This window comes from Pelobates fuscus, chromosome 7 (genome assembly GCF_036172605.1).
Source record: "Pelobates fuscus isolate aPelFus1 chromosome 7, aPelFus1.pri, whole genome shotgun sequence".
NCBI classification, from domain to species: Eukaryota; Metazoa; Chordata; class Amphibia; order Anura; family Pelobatidae; genus Pelobates; species Pelobates fuscus.
The window spans coordinates 195,336,280-195,357,913 of NC_086323.1; the positions used below are offsets into that span (position 1 = coordinate 195,336,280).

The following is a 21,634-nucleotide window of genomic DNA, read 5'->3' on the forward strand; positions in this document are numbered from 1 at the left end:
TTGTGACCACAGGAAGCATGGCTTTTCTGCCCAATACCAGTTCCACAGAGTCTTCTATCCTGGAGATAATTAGAAGTAATCCAATTATCTCCAAAGACAGAGGCAAAACTCCATTGAACACATGGCAGCAAAAATACAATAAAATACACAAGGTTACATTTATGACATAAAATACAGACATGCAACATATGCCCAGATAGCTTAGGTCTGAGCGCACATTAATACTGAATGGCGCTCAGACCACAAACACATACAGTTAAATTGCCATGGAGCCAAAGTCTTTTATTACATGAATAGGCTCCATGGCATACCTATCTGGGTTATATGAGTTCATTCAGTAAATCCGAGAATCTACCGAACACCTGGCAGAAAAGCATGAATAAGTCTTTTCTGCAGTGAAAAAGATGTCTTTTAACATGGGGCCATAGTCCAAAGGCAGCAGGCGAGCAACCAGGCTTCTCCAATGCAATGTGGCGAGATTGCTCTCGTCACAATATCAGGTGCTCCTTAGACATAGTTCTATTAAATTTCTGCATAGCTTTAAATATGGCGTAGCTTAAAATACTGATCGGATACATTGCACCATAAAATTCAACAATATTAAATACTTGCGAAAAGGATTTTGTAAATACCGTGGGGAACAGGAGAGTTGCCACTTGGTACCAGGCAGAGGCTATTAACAAATTAATTTATTTCCCATAGGTAACTTAACCATATGTAGTATAGTGTAATTCAATTAGACCCTTGTTAACTGCAATGCTACAAGGGGATAAGTATATAAGGCATAATATAACATTGCCAAGCATTTACTAGTACTTAAAAAAGTAACTTCAGTGCCTTGGTGGTTGAAAGAGTTATACCTGTGAAGATAAATACACTTTTGTTAATTTGAAGTGAGCCTGATACAAAAAGAATAAAAAAAAAAAAAAAAACCCGTTACAAATGACATTTTCTTCTGGGTCAGATATCCTGTCCCTGTTTCATCTTCTGTAGTAAGGTTTAACTGATGCAATATCAATATGCTTTAGTTACTATATAATTCAATTAAGCCCATATAGGTTGTTGGGTTAATAGTAATTATCGATGGAACATTTAAACATTTGATCAGTACAATAATATATAAGATTGCCAAACCCTTGATTATTCTCAGGAGGTCAGTCTTAATCTTCTTTCGGTGTAACATGTGCACTTCATCACATGTTGTTTTAGTTGAGCTTGTAAACTTAAATTTGAGATCTTTAACTAGTCCCCATTTGTGTTACCGATCTAACCCTTCTGAAGGTGAAGCAGCTATGAGTTTCCCTCCTTTAGTAATGAGAAGTTTAGTTGGATAGTCCCATCTGTAAAGGATATTATGATGTCGTAATGATTTAGCAATATCCTTGAAGGATCTTCTGCCTCATAATGTTTCAGCTGAGAGGTCTGAAAATAGGAGGACGTTTCTATATTTTTCCAGTAAATCTTGATTAGATCTTTGTACACGCAGTATCTGTTCCTTTACATGATAGTAATGGAGCCTCATAAGCACATCCTTTGGCGTGGAGGCAGGCAAATGTTGCGGTCGGGGGAGTCTATGTATGCGATCCAAAAGGAACATATTGAGTGGTAAATCCGGCAGGATAGCTTGGAATAACTGTTGTGAAAGCTGTTATATCCTGTGCTCCTACTTCTTCTGATACCCCGTGTAATCTAAGATTGTTGCGACTTGATCTATCTTCTACATTCGCAAGTTTTAATTCATGCATAAATAATTTATCTTGTAGAGTATTCAAGCGATCTCCCAAGGTTATATGAGCCACATTTATAACATCTACCTTTTCCTCCAGATGAGATGTCTGAATATCCAGATCCGTAAGATCCTTTTTTAAGTCAGCTATAGCTTCTGTGACTGTGATCTGCATTTTAGTAACTGCTGCATCTAGCATTGCTTGTAAAAGAGTTGGAGTTAGCAAGCTATCTGATTTTTCAGCCGTTTCAATTTGGTCTGTGTCTGGATCAGAACCAACACCATCTTGTGCTTGGATTTCAGAGTGGTTATCAGCGTGTTTGTTTTGTGGCGTCCTGGCTGCAAAGAAGGTCGACTTGTCTTTTTAATTGAATTACCAATAACCAATCATGAGGGACTGATGCCCTTTTTAAGCCCACAACCAAGATGGAGGTTGTGAGCACGTCCTGAGGAAGTCGATTGGCAAAACGCGTTGACGTCACAAAAGGGGGAGGAGCTTGCAGACCACGGAGTCCTGAGGCGTTTGTTCCGGTATACGGCAACACATGTGGAGAATTTCTTGCAGCCGAACAGGGAGAACGCCGGACAGAGCAGCCTGCCACCCCAACACATAAGCTCTTATAGTGAGTTGGCATATAGGTGTCACACTCACCAACAAATCTAGTAAGGGGCTTGTCACCCTATCCTTTTTTTTTTCCTTTTATTATATTTTATGTATATATGTACCATTTTTTCTGCATGTGGCAGATAATAAATTTATGTCATTTTTTTCATATTGGAATTCTACCATAGCATTCCTTAAAGCGATACTTTGCAACCTGTGAATTGCTCCACTCACTAGCACACATTATTGTCTTTAACCTCCACGGTCTTTTTCGTGTGGTGAGACATTTCGATGCTCGTTTTAATTAAGTTTAGAGCCGGGCTATTACCGAGGACTACGGTCAAAAGGTTGTATTAGACGCGTTTCAGGAGCCCGAGACAGCAGAGCTCTCAGTATGCTGCCATCTCTTCCTACATCTGGTCACGCCCCCAGGATGACCCTCCTTATTGCACAAGATATTCCAATTTTTTGAGTATCACCTATATACACAATTTTGTTAGTGAATGGTTTAATGCACACAAAATGCTTGATTTCTTTGCAAGCACTATGACACCTGATGGCGGTATCTCTTATATATTATGCAAATATTGTCTGTTTTTCTAAGTATAGCAATTTCTTTTAACTCCCAATATATTTCTTTCAGGTGTATTTGTCAGGAGCGGAGACAAGAACAGAAATACATGAAGCAGGCTATGAAGAAATTTACTAACAGAACCAATTCTAACTCTGAAAAATCAAGCATTTTGTCAGATTCCTGTATGTTCTCAAAGGAGATAGTAAACATAAACCCCAAACCTTTCTCGTGTTCTGAATGTGGAAAATGTTTTACACTTAATTTGAATTGTGTTAGCCATCAGAGAACCCACACAGGAGAGAAACCGTTCTCATGTTCTGAATGTGGAAAATGTTTTATCACTAAAACAGTACTTGTCTGTCATCAGAGAATTCACACAGGAGAGAAGCCTTTCTTATGTAGTAAATGTGGGAAATGTTTTGCCGGGAAAGGAGAACTTGCCCTTCATCAGAGAACTCACACAGGAGCGAAACCATTCTCATGTTCTGAATGTGAAAAATGTTTTGTCACAAATGCACATCTTGTCCGTCATCAGAGAACACACACAGGAGAGAAACCATTCTCATGTTCTGAATGTGAAAAATGTTTTGTCACAAATGCACATCTTGTCCGTCATCAGATAACTCACACAGGAGCGAAACCATTCTCATGTTCTGAATGTGGAAAAAGTTTCTTAATAAATTCAGAGCTTGTCCGTCATCAGAGAACTCACACAGGAGCGAAACCATTCTCATGTTCTGAATGTGGAAAAAGTTTCTTCATAAATTCAGAGCTTGTCCGTCATCAGAGAACTCACACAGGAGAGAAACCATTTTCATGTTCTGTATGTGGAAATAGTTTTGGGCAACATTCAAATCTAGTTAGACATCAGAGAACTCACACAGGAGAGAAGCCTTTCTTGTGTAGTAAATGTGGGAAATGTTTTGCCGGGAAAGGAGAACTTGCCCTTCATCAGAGAACTCACACAGGAGCGAAACCATTCTCATGTTCTGAATGTGGAAAAAGTTTCTTCATAAATTCAGAGCTTGTCCGTCATCAGAGAACTCACACAGGAGTGAAACCATTCTCATGTTCTGAATGTGGAAAATGTTTCTTCAGAAATTCAGAGCTTGTCCGTCATCAGAGAACTCACACAGGAGAGAAACCATTTTCATGTTCTGAATGTGTAAAATGTTTTTACACAAATGCAGAGCTAGTTTGTCATCAAAGAACACACACAGGAGAGAAACCGTTCACATGTTCTGAATGTGGAAAAGGTTTTGTCAAAAAGGCACATCTTGTCCTTCATCAGAGAACACACACAGGAGAGAAACCATTCTCATGTTCTGAATGTGAAAAATGTTTTGTCACAAATGCACATCTTGTCCGTCATCAGAGAACACACACAGGAGAGAAACCGTTCACGTGTTCTGAATGTGAAAAATGTTTTGGGACAAATGCAGAGCTTGTCTGTCATCAGAAAACTCACACAGGAGCGAAACCATTCTCATGTTCTGAATGTGGAAAAAGTTTCTTCATAAATTCAGAGCTTGTCCGTCATCAGAGAACGCACACAGGAGAGAAACCATTCTCATGTTTTGAATGTGAAAAATGTTTTTACACAAATGCAGAGCTAGTTCGTCATCAAAGAACACACACAGGAGAGAAACCGTTCACATGTTCTGAATGTGAAAAATGTTTTGTCAAAAAGGCACAGTTTGTCCGTCATCAGAGAACACACACAGGAGAGAAACCGTTCACATGTTCTGAATGTGAAAAATGTTTTGTCACAAACGCAAGTCTTGTCCGTCATCAGAGAACACACACAGGAGAGAAACCGTTCACATGTTCTGAATGTGAAAAATGTTTTGTCGCAAACACAAGTCTTGTCCGTCATCAGAGAACACACACAGGAGAGAAACCGTTCACATGTTCTGAATGTGAAAAATGTTTTGTCACAAACACAAGTCTTGTCCGTCATCAGAGAACACACACAGGAGAGAAACCGTTCACGTGTTCTGAATGTGAAAAATGTTTTGGGACAAACACAAGTCTTGTCCGTCATCAGAGAACACACACAGGAGATAAACCATTCTCATGTTCTGAATGTGAAAAATGTTTTGTCACAAACGCAATTCTTGTCCGTCATCAGAGAACACACACAGGAGAGAAACCGTTCTCATGTTCTGAATGTGGAAAATGTTTTGGGACAAATGCAGAGCTTGTCTGTCATCAGAGAACACACACAGGAGATAAACCATTCTCATGTTCTGAATGTGGAAAATGTTTTGTCACAAATGCAATTCTTGTCCGTCATCAGAGAACACACACAGGAGAGAAACCGTTCTTATGTTCTGAATGTGGAAAATGTTTTGGGACAAATGCAGAGCTTGTCTGTCATCAGAGAACTCACACAGGCGTGAAACCGTTCTCATGTTCTGAATGTGGAAAATGTTTTGGGCATCATTCAAATCTTGTCATTCATCAGAGAACTCACACAGGAGAGAAACCATTCTCATGTTCTGAATGTGAAAAATGTTTTTACACAAATGCAGAGCTAGTTCGTCATCAGAGAAAACATACAGGAGAGAAACCGTTCTCATGTTGAGTATGTAGAAATTGGTTTTGGCAACATTCAAGTCTTGTTAGACATCAGAGAACTCACACAAGTGAGGTGATTTTATAATGCATGAATTGTGATTTTCCTCAGGCTCACACAACAAATAGTAACTTTGATAGTAGCACTCACAATAAATGTATTTACAAATTATTCATACCAAGAATAATATGAACTGGAACTGGAATAGGAGACCAGAGCTCTGACTGAGGAATGCAAATTAGTTTACACTAATTATCCTCTGGGGTCCTTTATTCTTTTCCCAGGACACAATAACCTTGGACATTCCAAGAGAGAGGCTAGTTTCACCAGCCCCCATGTTAATGCAGACTTCAAGCAACAGTTATGTTTACTACTAATTTTCTAGGGGTTTTTTTTTTCCTTAAGCCATACAATGCAGTGGAGACTATAACTAATAAATATACCAATTTTGTCAAATATTCCAATCAGCCACTCATAATTTGGAGTCAAATTTCAGCCTTCTGAAATATATATATATATATATATATATATATATATATATATATATATATATATATATATACTTTAAAATACCTGATGTAATGTAATTATAATCATTCTTGTATTCGTTGCAAATAATATAATTTCAGAATTCTTTCATACACAGAAACTGAAAGTCTCCACCTAGTCATCTAGTATTAATTATAGGTCATATGTCCATTGTATGTCAATGGTCGACAAATATGGTTCTTGTTCAGATAGATTGAAGACCCATTGTTATTATAACCTTTGACCCAGCATTCCAGGTCAGACTCCCATGTGTATTAAGAAGGGCCTCTTTCTGAATGCATTCATTTAAACATATATAGTAAAATTCTTTGTGTAAATTCTATTTTCCATTCAAGTATAACCATTTTTATAAATACACAAAAACAAGTCCTGCTCTCAAACTCGCATTACTCTTTGGCAGCAGCAACGACCATAGTACACATCAGCCCCAATACGTACAGTAAACCCCCCCCCCCAAAAAAAAGTTATCTATTTTCATAATGTATGGCTTTAATCTAGATTGGGTAGAATGGTTATTAAGCCACAACCCTTTTTTACACATATTTTAAAGAATCCAATAGCCTTATCCTCATGTGTACGCCTCCTAATTAACTGAATTCTTAGACATATAAAAGCTTTTTGCAAATATAGTCACCACCAATACTTAACATCAAAAATGAATATTAACTTGAAGTGCATACATATTGCTGTATTGGTACAGACGTGTGCAACGACTTTCTTATTTTTGGATGTTGTGTATGTTTAAATAAATATACATTTTAAGGCTGCAAGACAATCTGATTCGATTATTGGAAATCTGATGTGACAAACATTTCAGGATTAACTAATTTCCTACATTTAATGGTAGAAAAAGCATGGGAAAGATTTAAGTCTGAATTATTACTGGATCAATATCTAAATATTTTGCTGCAATAAGATTACTGTAGAAAAAGTCAAACTGTTCCCTGCAACGAGTGGTAGTATCCTGCTTGATGCAGGAGGAACATATGTTGACTGAATCCATGGTCATCAGCAGGGTAGGACAAGGGAGGGAGCGGGGGCACTTGCCCACAGGTAATTTTCCCTTGGACTGTGACAGTTCAGTCCGAGGGAAAGAAGGAGGGAGGTGCTGGGGATGCATTTAGGCTGCCAGGGGTCACAGGGAGCACTGTGAGGCTCCCTACTGAGTCCCCAGCAATTTGGTGCCTCTATGCTCAGACCCCGCATCACATGACAGTGATCTTTTCTGAAGTGATCTTGTGTGTGTCAGCCTATTTGTGTGTATCAGTGAGCTTGTGTTTTTATGTCAAATGAGCTTATGTGTATCAATCAGATTGTGTCAGTGAAATTGTGACGGACCGACTGGGTGCCTCCACCAATTGATGCTCTTACTTACTGCTTACTGAGGACTTCACGTACTCCACCAGACACCATCAGCACCGTAGCCCCTTAGCCGCTGTAGCTTTTCTGTGGTCTTGCCGTCCTCCACCCAACCTGGACACAAAACCAGGATCCAGCTTCCAGTGGGTGAATCTATCCTACTCCAGAGAGTCTAGCAGGAACGGCTCTTATAAGAGCTAGTGATTAGAACCCAGGGGAGTATTGTGATATGGCAGAGCAGATACAGTTGCTCCCCCCCCCCCACGAGATAAGACTCTATGTTGAGGGTAGGCAGAAACTAATTTTAATGGTGCCATACTTGGCCTTTTATGACCATCCCCATGCAAGGGGGATGCCACATAGACCTTGTGGGGTACTACAAAATAAAGTCACAGACTAATAACAATAGAGTTTAAACGCATGACACTCCCATAGCAAACATACAATCCCTCCCCTCGGCTTGGGAGATAATTGAGTCAGATACTGCATTAACTCTATCCTTAGGCAGAAAAAAAATGTAAATAGGGGGCATGGCCTCACCGCTGGAGAAGACAGACGGAGCGATCAGCTCCTGGAGAAAACTCGCTCATCGCAGCGATTAGAAGAGCTTATCCAGACAAAAAACATCTAAATTAGCAGAAATACACAGCTCAAACCGACGACATTACAAATCATGGCCTTAACATCGCCGGAACGCCACACGCAAGATGGCGCTTGTGGGCACATCACTGGCCTCGAGTTCCGAACAAAGCGACTAAACCACCTGTGACAAACTGCCATTTGCCACTGGGCATTGGAGAGGACTGATTGCCAGCCTCCTGCCACATGCCCCTTTAAAAACAGTGTATGGCCCTTTATAAACAGTTTATGGACATATTGAATCTTTTGGGACATTTTTTCTGCCCTTTAAATCCATGGGAAGGTGTGCCTCTTCCCTTCCCCCTGTCCCATTGTTCTCCAGCAGGGCGTTGTCCCAGGGACACTGCCAAACCATTTGGAACTGGCTCTTTTGTCCCTCCTCGGTCAAAATATGACTTCCACTTAACCGATTCAAGTGAATTTTGGATATGTTTGTCCCCCAATTATGCTGGTTATAAAAATGTTTGTTTTTTTTGTATTGTCGGTGCCCCACAAGGTCCAGTGGGTGGTGTCTATCCTGTAAAATCCTGCATAAAAGCAGCAATTAATGCTCATTGGAGACAGTTCTTCTTGACCCTCAACACGTAGTCTTGTCTCATGATTGGAGGGGACAGCTATACTAACATTGGGGATTGCTATGCTCTGCATACTCCCTTGAACTTTAATCACTTAGCTCTTTTAAGAGCTTGTTACTGATACGCTCTCCTGGAGGAGAGGTCTTCCCCACACGGTCCTGGAGGACAGAAGCTGATCCAGGAGGGACAGAAGACGGCGAGATTCCAGTTAAGCTACGGTGGTTGTGGTGTCCGGTGCGGTGCTTGTGGTCCTTGGCGCAAGCTAGGAAGCGGCCATCAACGGAAGGTACTCGGTCGGAGTACGGGGAGTTACGTTACACCACCATCTCACCAAAAGCTACTCCTGCCACTGACTCCTCAATCCAAAAAATGCTGATTGAATTACGACCATCACTACAAGCAGACTTCGCAAAATTGGAAGAAGACATTAGAACAGAAGTAAGAAGCTTAGGAGAATGCACAGATTACTTAGAAACAAAAACTGAAGAAATAATCTCGGCGCATAACAATGTGGCCTCAGCCTATGAAACAATGGATGCCAAAATAGACTCCATACTTAACAAACTGGCAGAGTTAGCCCGACAGACCTGGGGACATATGCAAGAACACTCTTCCAAACACTGCTCCCAAATATCCCAGCTTCTGCTCTACTACTAGATAGGATTCACAGACTATCCAGGCCCTACCATCCACGGTCCAGCGAGACACCTTCACAAGGGTTCATTATTACACCACGAAAGAAGAAATCATGCAAGCAGCCAGGAAAATGCAATTGCTCCCAGGTGAATACAACAAGATCCAACTATATACAGACCTGTCAGTGGCCACGTTGGTGACAAGAAGGACTTTCATATCAATTACAAAAGCGCTACGCACAAAGAATGTCCCGTACAAATGGGGGTTTCCAACACGACTCATAGTATGACGCAAAGGCACAGAACATCCTCTACTCACCCCCAAAGATGGAGAAAAACTAGTAGCTGAATGGAAAATAAACGTTGACGAAAACTCCAAGTCCCCAAATCAGAGACATTCATCCAAATCACCAACTAAGCTGTCTCACACATGGCTCACTGCAGCCACAGCTAAGTGAAAATATAATACTTGATGGTTGTAGATTACCAATGCCTTGATATTGTCAAAACCATAAATATTCTATATACATAGGATCTTGTACCATTATGATTAGTATGCATTGTTATAACTGAAGTTCAGTAGCCATGCTAGTTAATCATTGAGCCACCATTCTAGTACCATCACACATGGTACCAAACCATAGGCACGTAAGGTATCAGCCGAGTTAAACTCGGTCGGGGATCTCCCCTATACAATATGTGATAACCTTGTACGGAGGCCAAATAAGGGTTCTCCCTCATGTAGGCTTTACAGCCTGTTAACCGTTTCATGACCAAGTCTCACCCTGGAGACATTGTTGTATATGGTTTTTTTATGTTATATGTTTTCCCCCTTCCTACAAGTTCCCTCCCCCTCAAAGACAAACTACTCTTGAAAAAAAACCTCTCAACGAATTGCACAAAAAAAATTATACTCCTGTGTACCACATGCATCCTTCACAACCTATAGAAAAAAATGACAACCAATATGCCTTTACATGCACTCAACATAGACAAGAGACACGACACGCCAATACTATGTTGCTTAACATTTTCTCCCTAACTGCCAAGGGCCTAAATTCATCCCACAAACGGAGACTAGCCCTGATGGCGGCAAAAAAACACAACGCACATATAGCACTAATTCAGGAGACACATTTCCAAAAAAGACACCAAAATGTGTAGATCTAAAAAATTAATTAGGGTTTTGCTGTATTCCCATGTTAGGATAATCCCCTTATTAATGTTAAGATAATTAAACATTTTTTTTAGGGAGTCTTCTGTTCCTTCCCAAATTAAGAACATATCATCGATATATTGGAAGTAGGACACCAAGTTTGCCCTCCACCCATGCCCCCTCAGGACGGCATATGTTCATTTAGGAAAAAAAATAATTATCTTAACGTTAATGATACAGGGATTATCCTAACATGGGAATACAGCAAAACCCTTATTAATTTTTTAGATCTACAAATTTTCATACGAGACAATAAAGTAAATACAAAAAACATTTAAAAAAAAAAGTCTGTAGCAACAAAATAGATATCTCTAGCTGCCACCATAAGTCCTGGTTACATGGGCTTCCTAAAAGTCAGTTTCTCCGCCAAAGAAGAAATTGCTCAAATCTACAAGATTTTGATGAACAATCTACCATACTAAAAAATAAATTAATCGAAAAGAAATATCAAGAGAAACATTAGATGATAAGATAACAACAATTACAAATAGTAATAGATCTGAACTTCTAGAATATAAAAAGAGAAATACTGACAACCCTATCTCATTACCAATTGTCTTTGATTTTAATAATACAAATAGTATGGTAAGAAAAATTGTAAACAAGCATTGGTATATACTAAAACAAGATGAGATTTTAAAAAAACATTATCACAGATAAACCTAATATTGTTTTTAGGGGGGGTCGCCATATTTTAAATGCATAATTACAAATAATTTTACAAAAATCCATACCCCTCAACATTTTTTATCCACACTCTATACATATTTTTTCATATCACTATTTATTTCATTAATCATTACCAATATTTTCAAATAATTTTATTCATTATTTAATATGTTTAATATTATCTTATATTGATATGAAGAGTCCATCTTTTTATTAATATCAAGTTTTATATAAATATTTTTTTACCAACAACCTTTCTTCTCTTTTACTAGCTTTTAATAGTAGTAATCATTCTCTATTTAACACCAAACTTCCGGTTGTATTTATACAATAAGAAGTATCCATTTAATATTAAACATTTAACTACCTATTAGCATAGAGACTTATAGTCTCATATACCACAACAATCCTACATTATAACTTTAAGCAAATAACTAAATAGAGAGGAGAGAGAGTATTATACCGTAGGTCCGCTCACATGATGCGGAAGTTAAATATGCTCTTCCATATACTGTGAGGGACACTGCCAAACGTAATATGGAGCGGCTGTTTTCATATTCCCGTTCCCACCTATTTGCAGACATGCGATTCAGGGGAGGCTCGTACACACATGCGCACAAGATCCTCTCCCGAACCCGGAAATCGTCTAACATGTCAGGTGACACGGACGTGTTACCGATCGTCACATGACATGTTAAAACCCATTATAACTTTGAATATGAGCCTCGTTTTTACATAAGAAGTTAATTACCATGAAATAGGAACAATACAGTTTTATCTTATGTATGTATATATCATTATTATGTTTTTATAAAAACATGTGGTCATAGACCCGCCCACATGATGTAATTTTGGCGCAAAATTCAATCAATGTTACCATCGCTTGTCTCCTATATAAAATATAAGATGCCAGGTTAACTGTTTTACCTATTTTTATCTACTTGAAAAAGCCTTGCAAGGCGAAATGCATTGTAGATTATTTTATATATATCTTTGTACCAATAAATTATTTTTTAATACCTTTTATACCTGGCATCCTGATCTTATCATTCCAAGTGAGAACCAAAGAATCCTAGGTGGGGGTTATACACCAGCGCCCATTCATCGAGCAGTTAAAGGACCACTCTAGGCACCACTAAACTACCTGATTTAACAGCCCTATTCTATACCTGACTACTCAGTGCCCCTCTGAACCCCACTTTTAACTTTTAAATTCTATTCTAAATACCCCTTTTACTTACCTTCTTTGTAGCGCTACGTCACCGATAGTCGACACCTCCCGCACGGTCATCGGGTCTGCTGACTGTTTTCCCCGCTGTCCGCCAATGAATTTCCTCTCATAGGAAATCATTGCGGCCGCAAAGCGCATGCGCGTCCAGCGCAGCGCTCAGCCAATGAAAATCTTCTAATAGAGATTCATTGACTTCAATGAATCTCAATGGGAAGAATTTCTATGCACACCGCGCATGTGCGCAATGTGCGCGTTCACGAGCGGCGAACTGAGTGACATCTCAGTTCACCGCCCACTGCCCTCCCTTAGCCCACCTCCCATTCCTGTAGCCCCAGTTTTCTATCAGATTCAGATACCTTCTGAATCTGATAGAACACCAACTCTCACTTCCCTGCGCCAGCCAAGGAAACCAGCATCAATAGTAAATATCTAATTAAATATAAATTAAATTATATTACTCTATATATATATATAACTGCAATTTTACTTACCGTAAATTCCTTTTTCCTTAATATGATGGCAGTACAAGTGGGATGTACTCTTCCCTTAGGCCAAGCATCTGAAAGAAATAATTAATATAAAAAAGGTCCCTCCCCTTACCAGGTATAAGAGGCCCAACCAGCCCAGAGACCTCAGTACGTATCGAGAACACTTCAGTGAACTTCTAAAACACCCAAAAAACTATATACATATATATACATATATAAAGGGGGGGAGTGTTGTACTGCCACGATATTAAGGAAAAAGGAATTTACGGTAAGTAAAATTGCAGTTTTTCCTGGCATATGGTGGCAGTACAAGTGGGACATATCGAGATCCACACTAAGGGCGGGAAAATAGGCAATAAAATGCAACACCCAGTGCCCAAAAAACTGCGTCAGAGGCAGAGAATAAGTCTAGGTTGCAACGCTCGACAAAAAGAAGACCAGGTAACTGCATTGCAAAGAACTTCCAGAGAAGCACATGCCTTTATTGTGCCAAGAGGCAGTCATAACACTAGCAGAATGAACTTTCAAGGAGGCAGGCAAAGGTAGATTCGAGGAAGAATAAACCAATTTAATACTATCCACCAGCCATCTAGCTAAAGAGGCACTGGAGGAAACTGCCCCACAAAAACACCAAAATAATTCACAAATAGATGATAGTATGCCATATGAAGACGAACGGTCCAAATGAATTCGTCTAGACCAATCCACATTCAGTTGGCTCCAAACAAATTCCAATGTGGACACTAAAGGATGGAAAAAACAGGCTGGTTGATAACCTTGGAGGAGATGACTTTCAAATGAAATAAGGGCATAGGGTACATAATCACCTTATCAGGAAGAAGTATAGTAAAGTCAGGAGAGAAAGAAAGGAGAACCACTATCCTCTTAGCTGAAGAAACGACCACAAAAACACAGTTTTCAAGGTTAGAACCTTTAAAGAAGCTGCATCCAAAGGTTCTCAATAGTGATGTCGCAAACCCGAAATTTTCGGTTCGCGAACGGCGAACGCGAACTTCCTCAAATGTTCGCGAACCGCCATTGACTTCAATGGGCAGGTGAATTTTAAAACCAACAGGGACTCTTTCTGGCCACAAAAGTGATGGAAAAGTTGTTTCAAGGGGACTAACACCTGGACTGTGGCATGCTGGAGGGGGATCCATGGCAAAACTCCCATGGAAAATTACACAGTTGATGCAGAGTCTGTTTTTAATCCATAAATGGCAGAAATCACCTAACATTCCTAAATCACAATGGATCTGGATTGACACCTGACATATGACATATTGACACCTTGACATATGGATTGACACCTGTCCTCAGAGACCCTGATGCACACGGACACAGAGCAGAATAGGGACTGTTCCCCCTACATAGGTGTCATGCCAAAAGCATGAGTTCTTGTTTGATGTGTGTTTATATTTGTTAAGAGTTGTTTTTTGTAAACCTTGGGATGGCATTTATTGTGGTCTTTGATCTTGCACCAGGCCTAGACCATAAAACATCTAGATAGCCATCACCAGAGCTGGACACAAGGAATTTCATAGAGTGGGCAATAGACTGCCAGACCAACCCCCTCTGATTCCCCCAGGGGTCTGCCCACTGAGAAATAACTAGTCTTAGATATATAATGAGGGTGCTGGACTATCCAGGGTGGAGTTTTTCATTTTTCTTTTGTCAGTAACTTCTAGGAGATCAATACCATCTAAGACTCCCACAAAAATTCTATATTGGGTAAATATATGTAAGGAATTTCTTGTGTTTTCTCCTATTTTATTTTATGTACTGTTTTGCAATTTGTTATTTGTATGTCATTTATTTCTGTATTTTGTACTCAGCACTGTGAATCTTTTTTGTCAGATTAAATGTTTAATTAATCAGCTTGTGTCTCTGTTTTCTATGAGCTTTACTCTCCAGAGAGCTCAGGTAAACACGTCACCAAAAAGGGTTAATTATAAGTGTTTGATTAGTAAAAGTAGAACTGTGATCCTATAATTCTCCTGTGTGTGGGGTAACCTAAGACGCCCAGGTTTAAAAGTCTTGGTGGTGGCAGTAAAGTGTGTACTAGGGGGTTAGTGTAGAAGGGATTGCAGGGGTTAATTGAGTGGTTGCTGGGACTAGCAACAGGTAACCAGGGGTCTGGTGTCATTAACCCTGTCACTTCCGCACTCTCCCCAATTTCTCGGCTGTGCCTATAGCCCACGCTCGTGACAATAGGGTCACTTGGCAGGTATGGATTGACACCTGTCCTCAGAGACCATGATACACACTGACACAGAGCAGAATAGGGACTGTTCCCCCTACATAGGGTCACTTGGCAGGTATGGATTGACACCTGTCCTCAGAGACCCTGATGCACACGGACACAGAGCAGAATAGGGACTGTTCTCCCTACATAGGGTCACTTGGCAGGTATGGATTGACACCTGTCCTCAGAGACCATGATACACACTGACACAGAGCAGAATAGAGATTGTTACTCCTACATAGGGTCACTTGGCAGATATGGCGTGGTCGTGGGAGAAGGAGGATGACTTTCACCTCTTCCCCTGTTAGATTCCCGTTGTGCTGTGACATCACCCTTATACGCTGTGTAAAGCATACTTTTTAATTTATTTAGCAAATGCTGCATCCTTTCCGACTTGTAATTCGGTAACATTTTCGCCACTGTCTGCTTATACTGGGGGTCTAGTAGCGTGGACACCCAGCACAGGTCGTTCTCCTTCAGCCTTTTTATATGAGGGTCCCTCAACAGGCACGACAGCATGAAAGACCCCATTTGCACAAGGTTGGAGGCCGAGCTACTCATTTCCCACTCCTCCTCACACAGAGCAGAATAGGGACTGTTCCCCCTACATAGGGTCGCTTGGCAGATATGGATTGACACCTGTTCTCAGAGACCATGATACACACTGACACAGAGCAGAATAGAGACTGTTCCCCCTACATAGGGTCACTTGGCAGATATGGCGTGGTCGTGGGAGCAGGAGGAGGAGGATCACTTTCACCTCTTCACCTGTTATATTCCCGTTGTGCTGTGACATCACCCTTATACGCTGTGTAAAGCATACTTTTTAATTAATTTTGCAAATGCTGCATCCTTTCCGACTTGTAATTCGGTAACATTTCCGCCACTGTCTGCTTATACCGGGGGTCTAGTAGCGTAGACACCCAGAACAGGTCGTTCTCCTTCAGCCTTTTTATACGAGGGTCCCTCAACAGGCACGACAGCATGAAAGACCCCATTTGCACAAGGTTGGATGCCGAGCTACTCATTTCCCGTTCTTCCTCCTCACACAGAGCAGAATAGAGACTGTTCCCCTTACATAGGGTCACATGGCAGATATGGATTGACACCTGTCCTCAAAACCCCTGATACACACTGACACAGAGCAGAATAGGGACTGTTCCCCTTACATAGGGTCACTTGGCAGGTATGGATTGACACCTGTCCTCAAAGCCCCTGATACACACTGACACAGAGCAGAATAGAGACTGTTCCCCCTACATAGGGTCACTTGGAAGATATGGATTGCCACCTGTCCTAAGGATCCATGATACACACTGACACACAGCAGAATAGAGACTGTTCCCCCTACATAAGGTCACTTGGCAGGTATGGATTGACACCTATCCTAAGGATCCATGATACACACTGACACACAGCAGAATAGAGACTGTTCCCCCTACATAGGGTCACTTGGCAGGTATGGATTGACACCTGTCCTCAGAGACCATGATACACACTGACACAGAGCAGAATAGGGACTGTTCCCCCTACATAGGGTCACTTGGCAGATATGGATTGACACCTGTCCTCAAAACCCCTGATACACACTGACACAGAGCAGAATAGGTACTGTTTCCCCTACATAGGGTCACTTGGAAGATATGGATTGACACCTGTCCTAAGGATCCCTGTATTGATGAACATTGTCGCCCAAACTCATTTATATGCCCATCAATTCTGAAAATCCGGACTTTTGTTTGGCAAAGATACACACTGTGCCAGAATTTAAAAAAATTCTGGGCATTGACTATGCTGATGGGCATCATAAAGAAGCCCTCCATCCGCTCCTAATGGAGCAGTAGCCCCATCTGCTCTACCCCCATTTACTCCCAATGTATGTCGAGGAAGAGGTATGAAATGATTCTGCATTTCATGCACTTCAGCGACAACAGCCTGTGTCCCCCTAGGGAGCATCCCCAGTTTGACAGGCTGTATAAACTCCGCCCCCTGATTACCCACTTTGCTGCCAGGTTTGCAGAGGCTTATACACCTGGAAGGAATATATGCGTGGATGAATCCCTGATGAAGTATAAGGGAAGGCTGGGATTCAAGCAGTATGTTCCTTCCAAGCGCTCTAGGTATGGTGTAAAGATGTATAAGCTCTGTGATAGCGAGACTGGGTATACTCAGGCCTTCCGGGTGTATGAGGAAAAGGATAGCCACCTTGACCCTCCAGGTTGCCCAGAACATATGGGAACCAGTGGCAAGATTGTCTGGGACCTGATATTCCCCCTGATGAACAAAGGGTACCACTTGTATACTGACAATCTTTATACAAGTGTCCCTTTGTTCAAGCTACTGTACTGTTTTGATACAGTACCTTGCGGCACAATTAAAAAGAACAGCACCGGTTTTCCAGGACAACTTGCACGCACCCGGCTACGAAGGGGGGAGACCTCAGCTCGGCGCCAAGAGGAGCTGTTGGCAGTTAAGTACAGAGACAAGAAGGACGTCCTGTACGCCTGTGTACTTATGCACAAAGCGTTGTACGATCAGATTACACACATGTGCCATGCACGGCACGTGTCAACTTGCCCAACTTCAATGCCGCTATCAAATTTTTTAGGTTGTCACACACCACTTTGCCGATATCCAGTTGCTGCGGAGTCAGACACTTTTCCACCTGTGCGTTCAGGGCGGACAGGAGTGCTTGTCCGGTGTGACTCTCTGCTTTCAAGCAAGTCAAACCCAAGACGGCGTGACACTGCCGTATCCGGGATGTGGAATAGTACCTGGGGAGCTGGGGGGGTGCCGTTGATGTGGAGCAAGACGCAGCAGCACAAAAGGACTCAGCCGAGGGGGTTATGGAAGAGGATGGAGTTGGAGGAGTAAAGGAGGTGGCAGCAGGACTGCCTGCAAGTCGTGGCGGTGTCACCAACTCCTCTGCAATGCCACGCATTCCATGCTTGTCAGCCGTCAGCAGGTTTACCCAATGCGCAGTGTAGGTGATATACCTGCCCTGACCATGCTTTGCAGACCAGGTATCAGTGGTCAGATGGACCCTTGCCCCAACACTGTGTGCCAGACATGCCATTACTTCCTTTTGCACAATCGAGTACAGGTTGGGGATTGCTTTTTGTGAAAAGAAATTCCGGCCGGGTACCTTCCACTGCGGTGTCCCAATAGCTACACATTTTTTGAACGCCTCAGACTCCACCAGATTGTATGGTAAAAGCTGGCGGGCTAATAGTTCGGACAAGCCAGCTGTCAGATGCTGGGCAAGGGGGTGACTTTCTGACATTGGCTTCTTACGCTCAAACATGTCCTTGACAGACACATGACTGTGGGCAGATGACCGGGAACTGCTCAAGGCGGGAGACGGAGTGGCGGATGGTTGAGAGGGGGCAAGGAGGACAGCAGTGGTTGACGTGGCTGAAGATGCTGGACCAGGAGGAGGATGGCGGCTTAGAATAGGCGTGCTGCTTGTACTCATGTGTTGATCCCATAGGCGTTTGTGATGTGAGATCATGTGCCTACGCAAAGCAGTTGTACCTAGGTGGGTGTTGGACCTCCCACGACTCAGTTTCCTTTGGCACAGGTTGCAAATGGCATCGCTGTTGTCAGAGGCAGACACACAAAAAAAATTCCACACTGCTGAGCTCTGCAATGACGGCATTCTGGTGGTGGACACAGCATGCGTTGATTGGCATGCTGTCGGGCTGACCCCGGGTGCCGATGCATGCTGTCTGACTGTGCCACTAGCTCCTTGCGACAACCCCCCCTGCTTCCAACTCGTCTCCTCCTCCTCTCTGTCTCCCCATTTGAACTTTCGCCCTGTTCTTCTTCTTGCCGAGCGGGCACCCACGTGACATCCATGGACGCATCGTCATCATCATCCGCTTCACTTGTATCTGACAACTAAGAAAAGGAAGCAGCAGCGGGTACAACATCATCATCATCACACCGTACCTCCATGTGTTTAATTCTGCCTGCCTGAGACATATCCCTGTTATCTACATCCTCTGTCAATAATGGTTGCGCATCACTCATTTCTTCAAACGGATGTGTGAATAACTCCTCTGACATACCAAGTAAAGCGTCTGTGGTGCTAGTTTTGGTGGTGGCGGCAGGCGGGTGAGTGGTATCTTGAGAGGTGCCTGAAGCTAAGCTGGAGGAAGATGGTGCGTCAAGGTTCCGAGCGGAGGCTGTAGAAGATTGGGTGTCCTGTGTTAGCCAGTCAACTATGTCCTCAGAACTTTTCAAGTTCAGGCTACATGGCTTCTGAAAACTGGGCATTATTCTAGGGCAAAAGGGAATCACAGCACCACGACGGCCCCTGCGGGGTGGCCTGCCTCTGCCTGTCATTTTTTGGGGGATTAGTGGTACTATGCGTGCAAGCTACTGTGAGACCAGATATGAGTGGCAATGTGCAATGGCAGAGGTCTGCAGAGTACACACTATAGGCCTGACACACCCGCTTGAAGACAAGTAACTGCTATTCAATCTATAACAGTGGAAAAAGTCTTTTGGTTTTAAATGCACGCTATTGTGACACCAGATATGAGTGGCAATGTGCACTGGCACAGTTCTGCAGAGCACACACTGTAGGCCTGACAGAGCCGCTTGAAGGACACTGACTGGCTGCTATTAGCTTACACTGGAAACCTTTTTTCTTTGTAAAAGCACGTTATAGAGACACCAGATATGAGTGGCAATGTGCACTGTAACAGTTCTGGAGAGCACACGCTGAAGGAAGGACTGACAGAGCCGCTTGAAGGACACTGACTGGCTGCTATTAGCTTACACTGGAAACCTTTTTTCTTTGTAAAAGCACGCTATAGAGATACCAGATATGAGTGGCAATGTGCACTGTAACAGTTCTGGAGAGCACACGCTGAAGGAAGGACTGACAGAGCCGCTTGAAGGACACTGACTGGCTGCTATTAGCTTACACTGGAAACCTTTTTTCTTTGTAAAAGCACGCTATAGAGACACCAGATATGATTGGCAATGTGCACTGGAACAGTTCTGGAGAGCACACAATGTAGGCCTGACAGAGCCGCTTGAAGGACACTGACTGGCTGCTATTAGCTTACACTGGAAACCTTTTTTCTTTGTAAAAGCACACTATAGAGATACCAGATATGATTGGCAATGTGCACTGGAACAGTTCTGCAGAGCACACACTGTAGGCCTGACAGAGCCGCTTGAAGGACACTGACTGGCTGCTATTAGCTTACACTGGAAACCTTTTTTCTTTGTAAAAGCAAGCTATAGAGACACCAGATATGAGTGGCAATGTGCACTGTAACAGTTCTGGAGAGCACACGCTGAAGGAAGGACTGACAGAGCCGCTTGAAGGACACTGACTGGCTGCTATTAGCTTACACTGGAAACCTTTTTTCTTTGTAAAAGCACGCTATAGAGACACCAGATATGATTGGCAATGTGCACTGGAACAGTTCTGGAGAGCACACACTGTAGGCCTGACAGAGACGCTTGAAGGACACTGACTGGCTGCTATTAGCTTACACTGGAAACCTTTTTTCTTTGTAAAAGCACACTATAGAGACACCAGATATGATTGGCAATGTGCACTGGAACAGTTCTGGAGAGCACACACTGTAGGCCTGACAGAGCCGCTTGAAGGACACTGACTGGCTGCTATTAGCTTACACTGGAAACCTTTTTTCTTTGTAAAAGCACACTATAGAGACACCAGATATGAGTGGCAATGCGCACTGGAAAAGTTCTGGAGAGCACACACTGTAGGCCTGACAGAGCCGCTTGAAGGACACTGACTGGCTGCTATTAGCTTACACTGGAAACCTTTTTTCTTTGTAAAAGTACGCTACAGAGACACCAGATATGAATGGCAACTGTCAAAGTACGCTGGCACAGGTCTGCAGAGCACACGCTGAAGGAGGCCTGACACCCAGACGCTTGCAGACAACTAACTGCTCTTCTATTACAGTGAAAAAAATATATTTTTTTTAAATCTAAAGCTTAAGCTATTGTCACAACAGATATGAGTGGTGGCACTGACTGTGCAAATGGGCACAGCATACAGCCTGACACAGAAGATGGCAGGCAGGCAACTGCTCTTCTATTACAGTGACAAACATTTTTTTTTTTAAATCTAAATCTTAAGCTATTGTAAAAACAGATATGAGTGGTGGCACTGACTGTGCAAATGGGCACAGCATACAGCCTGACACAGAAGATGGCAGGCAGGCAGGCAACTGCTCTTCTATTACAGTGAAAAAATATATATTTTTTTAAATCTAAAGCTTAAGCTATTGTAAAAACAGATATGAGTGGTGGCACTGGGCAAGTGGGCACAGTATCCACTGTGAGCCTCACACAGAAGCTGGCAGGCAGGCACCTGCAATTACATTACACAGAAAAAAAAAAAGCAGCCTGATGTTATAGCCCTAAAAAGGGCTTTTTGGGGTGCTGTCCTTACAGCAGAGATCAGATGAGTCCTTCAGGATTGTAGTGGACACTGAATACCCTAGCCTAGCTATCAATTTCCCTATCTAATCAGCAGCAGCTAAACTTTCC

The 21,634-nt window shown here is 42.3% G+C and overlaps 4 protein-coding genes across 4 annotated transcripts in view; 1 reads left to right on the plus strand and 3 right to left on the minus strand.

Moving 5' to 3' along the window:
* The window catches only part of LOC134568430 (oocyte zinc finger protein XlCOF7.1-like), a 552,154-nt gene that overhangs the window by 349,198 nt on the left and 181,322 nt on the right, over positions 1 to 21,634 (minus strand). The gene's annotated exons all lie outside the window — the stretch shown is intronic.
* Positions 1 to 21,634, minus strand: part of LOC134568431 (oocyte zinc finger protein XlCOF7.1-like) — a 350,471-nt gene that overhangs the window by 20,459 nt on the left and 308,378 nt on the right. The gene's annotated exons all lie outside the window — the stretch shown is intronic.
* Positions 1 to 21,634, minus strand: part of LOC134568421 (oocyte zinc finger protein XlCOF7.1-like) — a 162,549-nt gene that overhangs the window by 19,555 nt on the left and 121,360 nt on the right. The window lies entirely within an intron of this gene.
* Positions 3,025 to 5,507, plus strand: LOC134568418 (zinc finger protein 850-like). Its single transcript, XM_063426996.1, has one exon. The coding sequence runs from the start codon at positions 3,089 to 3,091 to the stop codon at positions 5,489 to 5,491; it is 2,403 nt and encodes an 800-aa protein (XP_063283066.1). The 5' UTR covers positions 3,025 to 3,088; the 3' UTR covers positions 5,492 to 5,507.